Here is a 9716-nt window from a genome sequence, read left to right as displayed (position 1 = left end):
TGCTACTGTCCCTCACAAAACAAGGACTGTGGAAGGCGAGGAACACTCTCATCCGGCACAACATAAAGTGGGGGGCGAGGGAGCTGGAGGAGAGGATCCTGGCGGACCTTAGGAGGAGGACGAAGCACCACGTCGCCAAATGGGGTTTCCCCACGGCGAGGGAGCGCTGGAATGGACTTTGGGCCCTATACAGAGATTAAAGGACAATAGCAAGTGGTAGATTTGGAGGGACTCTCTTAATTGCGCAAATCCGCCCCCACTTGCAAAGATTGATAACGGACAATCAATCTCCGTTCCGCCGTTGTTTTTTATTACATGGAGTGTTAATATGTGTGAGATGTTCCTTTTGAGATGTTTTTTTTGCAGAATAAAGTATATTTTGTAGAACAAAAAACATCTTAAGACAAGGTTTACAAGTTATCTGTTGAACTACATTCTCATAGGTGTGGTCACATTCCAGATCATTTGTTTACGTTTTTGTTTCTGGAGCAACTGTAAGATGAAATGTGCTAATATGTAACCTAACTCCAGTGTGAATAACTAGAAGAGGGGAGCAGCTCCATTCCATACCATGGGAGCTTTGAGATTGGCTGGGCCAGATCTCTCATTTGCATATCTGATTTGGAAATATAACACTAAACCCCTTCTTGCATGGATTTAACTTGCACCCAAGAGTCCCCTACTGTGTATTGCTACTTTTTTTTTATGATAAGTGGTGATTACCAGTTGACAGGTTTTATTTGTTGAATTATAAATGGTTTTGTATTATCATCCTGAATGGCCTGTACTCAAGGTTTGGTAGGGTATGTGTTTTCATTTCATTTACCAAATTGAATTTTTGCTCTTTTAGTATTTGTCTGGAAGGCTTTCTGAAGTCAGGAACCCCATTTATTTGGTCGGGGTCCGGTAGTGAAGTTCCGCTCCTGTTTAGCCCCCGAAGCCGTACAGGGTGTGGCCCTGGCGCTTCAGCGCGTACACCACGTCCATGGCAGTGACGGTCTTCCTCTTGGCGTGCTTGGCGTGCTCGGTGTAGGTGACGTTCTCCAGGAACACCTTCAGCACCCCGCGGGTCTCCTCGTAGTTCAGCCTGGAGATCCGCTTCACTCCCCCACGGCGAGCCAGGCGGCGGATTGCGGGCTTGGTGATTCCCTGGATGTTGTCGCGGAGAACCTTACGGTGACGCTTAGCACCTCCTTTCCCGAGTCCCTTTCCGCCTTTGCCTCTTCCAGACATCTTCTAGTTATCAGCTGTGAACACGACACACACTGCTCATCTTTGATGTATAATAGACATCTTTCTTTGATGTCTATTATACATCAAAGAAAGATTTTTATAGGTGTAGAAACTAGTAAATAAAGCCAATGATTTGTTTTAGAAATGTATTCTTAAAATATACAATTATTCACACCTGAACAATATGTAGTTCAAATTATACATTATATACAATATTGTATTCAAATGTCTAATCATCATAAAAAACACAACTAGTAAACTTCAGTTACAAATTCTAGTAACATGGCAATATATATAGTAATGACAAACACAAACTAATTACATGAACACGCTAATACTTAACTCAAAACCACATTTCGATTCAAATATAAATTTTTAAAATTTACAACTTCTTTATTTCCACGAAAATATTATTAATGTAGCACAAACGCTAATTTCTAATAAAGACAGAAAGAAACTGTTTGTTTTGTGTCTACTGGTGATCCTCCTCTCGATGCTAATGAAATGTTTAATATGATCCCTCGAGAAAAAAAAGGAATCAATTTCCGCCTGGAATGATTGATGCCCCATCAAACATTTTGTAATATCCCTGGAAGTTTATACAGTAGAATCCTGGTTCGTGGCTTAAATTCAAGGTAAATGAGACTAAGGAAACGAGTTGGAAATTTGATGTCGAAGTGGGATTTAAATCACTCATTTCACATTTTACTTCATTGGGCAGTATGTGCCAGAGAGCAATGCTACAGCAACTCTTCGATAGCTCAGTTGGTAGAGCGGAGGACTGTAGTGGAGTCAACAGGGAATCCTTAGGTCGCTGGTTTGATTCCGGCTCGAAGGAAGGTGCTTTTCATGTAATTTAATCAAAGAGTTAAAAAAGCGACTCTGTTTTATTCAGACATTGATCAAAAGCTCAATAATCGACTAAGCAAAGGCTCCTGTTCCGAATTCAGCCCACGTCTGGTTGTCTTTTTTTTGCCAAGATCTGATCTTTGAATTAAGGGACTACACTGTCTGCTTTGTAATTCAAAAATACATACAAATGTCAAGTTTTTTGTAGATATAAAGGTGTTCTCTGTTTTCAAAGGATAGTTACTTAATTGGCATAATGATTTGGTATTGATTTTGTATCGTTGTATTATAAAGTTTGTGCTTTCTGTGTTTTTATCGTATTGTGAACTTATTTTTTAAACAAATGCTTACAAAGGCAAACACGGCACACATCTGTTTATACCAGCGGTGAATTGTACATTTTTATTAAGTACAAGCTACTGTGCACTTCTGGGAGTATAACAGGTTCGATATAAAGTGGCAAAAATATAAAAGGGGAAAATACCCCAGACTGCGTGTAAAGCCCTCGTTGTGACTGTTTTAGATAAAAATGGCGTACTGTGCACGAAATTTTGCAGAAACACAGTCTGATATTTTGATAATTATTATTTTAATAATTTTATAAGTATGAGGCCCCGGATCCAAATCTTCAGTTCTGATTTTTTTAAGTGATATCTTTCCTTCCTGTCGTGGAAGTCACACGATGTGAGCAATTGTTTTTTTTACGTTACGATCCAAAGAGCCTCAGACTCACTGTAACCAAACCAGGATGGATTCTGCTGGGAGCCGGACTGAGCTCATTCTCACTCCCTGTGCTGAAAACAGAATTAGCTCTTCCCCGAACATCGTCTACAGCTGCTGGATTGTGCTCTGCATCTTACTGCTCCGGCAGTTACTTTGACGAAAGACAAATCACTTGTGCGCTTTTAACCTTCTCGCAGCTACGGGCGAGACTGACGCTCACGATATGAAGGCACCTGCTGGTATACCTTCTCTAACTTTCAGTCGCGACAGACTTCGCTTTTTTAAAAAAAAAGTAGATATAGCCCTGAAAAAAGCATTAGCTTTATCAGTTTTATATTAATCTATTTTGAATCAAAGTTTGATATTTTGTTTTATTTTTTATTGCATTTTACATAATAATAATAATCATTATTGCTTACACTTATATAGCGCTGTTCTGGATACTCCACTCAATGCGCTTTACAGGTAATGGGGACTCCCCGCCACCACCACCATTCTCCTGAATGATCACAGAGAGTCAGGACCTTGGTTTTACGTCTCAGCCAAAGGACGGCACCTGTTTACAGTTTAGCGTCCCCGTCATTGTACTGGGGTATCAGGACCCGCATGGACCGCAGGGTATGCGCCCAGCGACAGAAACCAGACGTGTGTCGGGCTCGGCTGCGAGCAGGACAATGACGTCACGGGGACAAAGTAGAAGAAAATCAAAACGGTTCTATAAAAGACCTGTGTCAGCTGTTGGTTTGCAGTCTGGGCTCTAAATCCTCCGATCCGATTTTAAATCTCTCTAATACCTGAGCTGCGGCTTCTTCCGAGTATTTATTCGTATACTTATTATGTGTAAGTGTATAGATGAAACCTTTCATAGTGTAACTCTTACGGCCGACAGGCACTGTGTAAGAGCCGGTGTACCAGAGCAGGTGACGTCACTGCCCTTCCCTGTGATAGCAGGACCACAGCCCGTGGGTTGTGGGGAGATCTCTCTTTAGCTCACCGGGCTGGGTTGCTGCAGAGAGACATGGGAGTCCCGGGTTCGAGCCCCCGACGGTGGGGGGCCGACCTAATGCGGCGACGGCGCCCGCCTGAGCCCTTGTTGCGTTACAATATATTGTTCAGTTTAAATCAAAATGCTTTACTAATACAAGAGAGAAGTATAGTATGAAGGATGTGACAAATGTATGATTTCACGGAACAAAACGGTTTTTATTTGCATTCGAAATGAAGCGGAATTTTAGCGCAACATACAAGCCCTTTGTCTTTTTTAGTGATTTTTAAACAGACGTAGAAAACGCGTTTTTTTAACACTATAATAGCAGGGTCAGTGGCGTAATGAATAACGCGTTAGGCCTCGTGTCAGAAAATTATAGGTTCGACTGCCATCTGGCTTGTTGAGTTTATACCACTTACATTCTTTTATATAAATGAACTGCACCTGAAAGCTATAGAAAACACTTTGAGTAAGTTGTCTGCAGCCTCCTGCGTCGACAATTTACCCAAAACACTGTACTGTCTGGAGATCAGCTCCAGCTCTGAACTCAATTGCAATGAAAAACCATGCGTAACAAAACTGGAGAACAGCTGAACTTGTGCTCAGTTCGGTGATGAGGGTTCAGAACTGTCGTTGTTGTAATTAGCACGAACTGCACAGGCTCTGAATCAGACCATGTCAATTAGTCTGATCAGTGTATGACACGTTAATGTAGAATTATTAATAGGTTTATTAGTTAGTTAGTTCAGGTTTACCCACCTGAACTAATGTAGAATTATTACTTGGTCTGTCTCTTGTTTGTATATAAATGAATGTCTCTGACAACTTAATGTTAGTTTTACGATGTAGGTCAGGCGTTGACATATGCACGAGTATACGAAATGTCTCACTCCTGGTTCAACTCATGTTCTATAGGAGATTGGCGATTCCTCCTGTTTCTCATACAACCATATCAGAACAGAAGCCCGTGTCACCCAGCTGTGATTCAAGATCGACTCGCATCTTTATCCCTTTTTTGTTCATGATCATTATTTTCTTTAGTTATGATCAATATTTAACTTTTTTTAAATGAAATGACAATAATCAAACATGCAGGCAGATTTTTGAAAAGTATTCAGAATTGACAGGGTGCCCCTTTGGAACAGTCGTCAGAAAATGTGAGAAAATGAAAGTTATGTAAGCTCTCACACAAAGCATTGAAGATTGGAATCTGAGTGTAAAAAAGCTACCTGTCTCCCAATGATAGGCAGGGATACACACCATGACTCGAATAGACTCAGCGAACTTTAACACCTATGATATTACGAGTGCTTTGCACGTGTCGAATTTCAAGAAGGAACTACTACAACAGTTTGGACATAATTCAATACCACCGGCAAAGTCCAATGCCGGCAACTTCTGAGAAAATAATGTTCACTCATGGAATTTGGTCTTTGAATGGCTGGCAGGAAAATTCATTTATACTCCTTTTGCACCCTCAGCTGAAACATGTTAAAATAACAACGCAGATTTGTTGGAGAACCTGACAAGAATTATTGGGTTAGTACTGTATGTATTCTTGTATATTTACTTTAATTTTAATATAAATGTAAACATGCATGCTGTATAAGCTATTGTAATTTTAAAATATGTTAGCTGAGGATGCGAGGGGGGCTATTATACCTTGTGAAACACGCAAGGAACCGTAAAAAAGGCTGATATTTGAATAAAATTGGCGATCACAAGAAAACCACAATTTATGTGGTATTATCATCAATATCCTTCAAAATCGACGTTCAAATGAAGGATTTGAAGAAACTATGAAAAAAGCAATAGTAGTAGGAGAGGATTTTGATTTTTGCTCTTCAAGTCAGTAGATCGACGTAGAGTTGCGCCCCTACAAACAGCACAAAGGATGAAACTCACCTCCTTCGTTATTGCTATGTTTGTGCAGGTGAAAGTAGCATTTGTGCTATTGAAAGCATCTCGGAAGATGAAGGTGCAGCCACTTCCACATGTCATGATATCATTAGATCCGACGACAAGAGCTGAAGCCCCCCCCAGTCCAAGCCAGCAATGTGAGGAAGATGGACATGGAGGAAGGTGGCTTGGCCGAGCGGTCTAAGGCGCTGGATTTTAGGCTCCAGTCTCTCTGGGGGCGTGGGTTCAAATCCCACCGCTGCCAAATGTTAATGTTTTAAGACCTGCAATACGATCAGTAAAAGCGCTTTTTGTTAGGCTGCGGGAGGTGTTTAGAGATAGACTTTCTAAAAGACAGGCTTAACATCAAGGCAGAAAAAATATTTTGTTTTCTCAACAGAAATTCTCTTTGGCACGTTCAGCTTTATGTAGGGAACAACATCTGCCGAGATCACTTTTGAGGCAGTGCACATGATAGTGTACCGGCAAGTACATTTAATATTGGCTGTGGTGGTGAGCTGCTTTTGTCTGTGAAACTTTTAATTCTTCACGCCGAATCATTGGCAGGGGTAAAGCTTATTAAATCTTTGAACATAGCGCTCCATCAGAAGTACTTTGTTCGTGATCAAAAGAGATCAGAGGATTAACTTCATGAATTCACATAGCATACCTTACAGGAAAGATTTAAAAGGGGAATTGATTGTGCTTCCTGATGTTGTTCCTGTGGTTTCTTTGGATACAAAGGTGAATGTTCTTTGACGTTCTGCTAGAGTATCCACTGGGTGGGTTTTATCGATTAGCTCGGATAGGTCATCAGTGCTCCGTCTCCGGAAAATAATCAACACTGTTTTTTCCTGTGCTGTCTTTTAAAATATATAAGATCACGAGTTTACAGATTTCTCCAAATAACAACTATACATTTTAACCCAGCAGTTAGCATTCCTTCAATCCAATAGTTTTACTCTAGGTTAAAAGCAGCGCAATATACAGAGAGATGATATTCAAATATTTCAACGTTCTGTTGGATTACCTGTATGGAGATATCGCTCAGAATTCCTAATATGATTTTGAGTTCAGTTTTGCTTTACTACTTTCAGAGTCTTTTATTGACCTTGCTGAAGCAGAGAAGTAACATAATCACAAATGCGACCTACCTGTGCTGCTGTTTCTGGTTAATAATTATTATTGCGAGGAAAAAAAAACAGCTCCTTGCATTAAGAGCAAGAGCAACCAACGCGCTCTCTTGTTAAGTTGGGTTTTTTCTGTGGTGCTCTTCCTCAGATGCAAAGTTATTTGGCGAGCAAGGACCTCTGAGAAGGAGCCTGAATCTGTCAAGAACTCTGAAATTCTAATATCGCACTACCGTCTTGTGTACAGAGATCTGCTTCTTCCTTTTTGAGTGTTTTGTTGTTTAAGAGCACACTTCCTACCTCGAATGTTAGTTTCAGGAGTGTTACCAGATCACAGATCATCTTGAAAAGATTTGGGGATGCACTGGCTCAGTTATTTGAAGGAACCTATACCACCAACGCACTTCTGAGAAGCACCTGCACATTTTCGCAATCCTCTCTCTCACCTACAAAGTTATGAAGACACAGATGACCAACAAAAACTAATTTGATTCACTCAAGGCTTCACTCTTCTGTTGTGATGTCGTTTTAATTAGTGTTAGCTGTGATGAGGTGTTGTTTCTGTCTCTTAAAGTTTAAGAGTCTGCTCCTTTCTTCCTGGTATAGAAATAACATGTTCCATCTTTGTTTACAAACACCACTGTAAATTATTTGTCCATCTCTAAAGCCTGTGTGTATTGACAAGGCAATTCAAAAGCACATATTAAATAAGAACACGATCCTTCTTGTTACCATTCACGTGGTTGGAGCGTTGTTTCGCCCTTTAACGTTCTTCTACAATATTTACAAAAGGGCTTTATCACTGGAGTTGTGTGCATCGGTCCATGAACATCAACTGTACTGCTGTTTTTCTATGTGTAATTTAATCGCAAGCACTTAAAAGATGCAAAAAGGTTTCAAAGAAAACATAATTGAAAGACAGTCGAGTAAGGAGGTAGAAAAACGCACTCCCCCGTTGAAGAATCAACCACCGTCGCCCATGTGACTGGATATAAAAATAAATTATTCATTTCAATTATTCATGAAGGGTGGATTGTGGTCAGTGAACATATGCACATCTTTAAGTCAGTTCCACCATCTGTGCAATAGGGGATGTAGCTCAGTGGTGGAGTGCATGCTTTTCATGTATGAAGTCCTGAGTTCAATCTCTGGCATCTCTAGATGTCTTAAATTATTGTGCTCACATTGCAATCTTCTGTTGAGTAAGAACTCTTTGCTCGTGTTCATAGAGAGCCAGGTTTACACAATTAAATTCAGTCACACATGAAGTGCTACAGTCTTGCTCTGCTGTTTTAAATGTACCTCCAAAGCATTTCGTTCTGTTAACTACCAAATGATTTGAACTAATTTTACGTCATATTCAGGAAATCCAGAGAAGGTCATCAGACTTTTAGTGGCTGTTGAAGAAAACACCTGTTGAATCTCACCAGGGATTTCTTGAGAGATCATTCAGCGAGCAAGTCCTCCCTCTGGACTCCAAACATTTTGGGTTAAACCGTTATTCACATACTCTAACGAAGAGAAACGTTAGTGTCTTCCGGTGTGTGAGCCCATTTCTCAAAAAAAAAGTTAAATAAATTGAATTGTTCTACTTTTTAGGCTTGCATAGTCTTATTCATATTTCAGTTAAATCTTTTTTTCTGTAGTAACATCAGTTGATATTAATATTAGCCCTGATTTATAATTGTTTGTAATGGTTGATCTTTAGTAATTTTGTAATTAGTTTCAGTTTTGAAAAATCATGCAGAGAAGCTACCAAAACTGGTAATGTTCATATAATGTGTAATGCAATAGCAGCATTTTGGGTTGAAAACAAAAAGTATATCTTGGTATGAATCCTAACACTTCATAGGCAGCATTCTAGGACTTCTCGCTTCAGATAAAGTTGTCAATACATCATAGATTTCTACTCAATCAATATCAGCAGTGTTATCGCTACCGAATGCTAAATATAGATCCTGGCAATACTTCGTGAGATCTTCGTAAGAAAATCCCAATACTACGGAAGGAATCAAATTTATATGTTTCTTTGGATCAAGAAGATGATCATTATGAGACTCAAAACATGCCTGTCTTTTCTTTTTTTGAGAATTATTGAGGTGTAAAAATGGGTTCAAAACCAAAATCACCTGCTATTGCCGCTGTTTCTTCAAATCCTTCAACTGATCATCGATATCGAGGAATAATATATAGTTTCTTCAAATCCTTCAACTGATCATCGACATAGAGAAATAATATTATACAAATTGTGGTTTTCTTTTAATTGCCAATTTAACTGTAATTACATCTTCGTTTACAGATGTCTTGCATGTATCACAAGGTATAATAGTCGTCGTGCGTCCTCAGTTAAAATGTTTTAAAAAGTACGACAAAAGTACAACATTTATGGTTACATCCATATTAAAATGAAGGTAAATATACCAAGATATTAAAATACAATTGTACAGTCCTAACTTAATAATGCCTGTGAAGTTTTCCAACAAATCTGAACTGTAATTTTGAAATATTATAGCTGAGAATGAAAAGAGAGTACAAAGATCAAATTCAATGAGTGAAAATGCACCAGTAGTTCTCTAAACTGAGTTTCTTCCCTGAAATGACTTGCTTGTGAAGCACCAAGCAGCCTTGAACAGTTCGCGGAAATCAAATATACAGTACAGATGGATTCAGAGTGTGCTTTCCAACTTTTGTGCAACATTTTCCTTTGATAGGGCAGAGTTGTCTTCACAATCTGGGTTAAATAAAAAGGTGTGTCATCAGTGTTAAACAGCTTTCCTTCTTGGGGAACAACGGTTGTGTTCCATATTTCTAACTATTTTGGTTTCAAGATCGCAATTTAGTGTGAAACATAAAAGCCAGCTGGATAAGCTTGATTAATTTCCCTCACGGGATCA

At 39.4% G+C, this 9716-nt stretch overlaps 1 protein-coding gene and 2 non-coding genes across 3 annotated transcripts; 2 read left to right on the top strand and 1 right to left on the bottom strand.

The window, feature by feature from the left end:
• Nucleotides 1–645: 645 nt before the first annotated feature.
• LOC148663347 (histone H4-like) lies at nt 646–1265 on the bottom strand. The gene has a single exon (XM_088633036.1). The coding sequence runs from the start codon at nt 1231–1233 to the stop codon at nt 928–930; it is 306 nt and encodes a 101-aa protein (XP_088489162.1). The 5' UTR covers nt 1234–1265; the 3' UTR covers nt 646–927.
• LOC148663348 (U7 small nuclear RNA) lies at nt 833–888 on the top strand. Its single transcript, XR_015939067.1, has one exon. It is a non-coding gene; the product is annotated as a U7 small nuclear RNA (small nuclear RNA).
• Nucleotides 1266–1983: 718 nt separating the features above from the next.
• On the top strand, nt 1984–2072 carry trnay-gua (transfer RNA tyrosine (anticodon GUA)). The gene is given in 2 exon segments: nt 1984–2020; nt 2036–2072. It is a non-coding gene; the product is annotated as a tRNA-Tyr (tRNA).
• The last annotated feature ends 7644 nt before the right edge of the window (nt 2073–9716 follow it).

The sequence above is a fragment of the Lepisosteus platostomus genome, chromosome 5, assembly GCF_059453375.1.
Source record: "Lepisosteus platostomus isolate fLepPlt1 chromosome 5, fLepPlt1.hap1, whole genome shotgun sequence".
In the NCBI taxonomy this organism is placed as follows: Eukaryota; Metazoa; Chordata; class Actinopteri; order Semionotiformes; family Lepisosteidae; genus Lepisosteus; species Lepisosteus platostomus.
The sequence above is the reverse complement of the archived record's forward strand: the minus strand, read 5'-3'. Positions and strand labels throughout refer to the sequence as shown.

What these genes read in the sequence shown, in the direction of transcription:
- LOC148663347 (XM_088633036.1), bottom strand. Translation starts at nt 1,233, where the DNA reads ATGTCTGGAAGAGGCAAAGGCGGAAAGGGACTCGGGAAAGGAGGTGCT.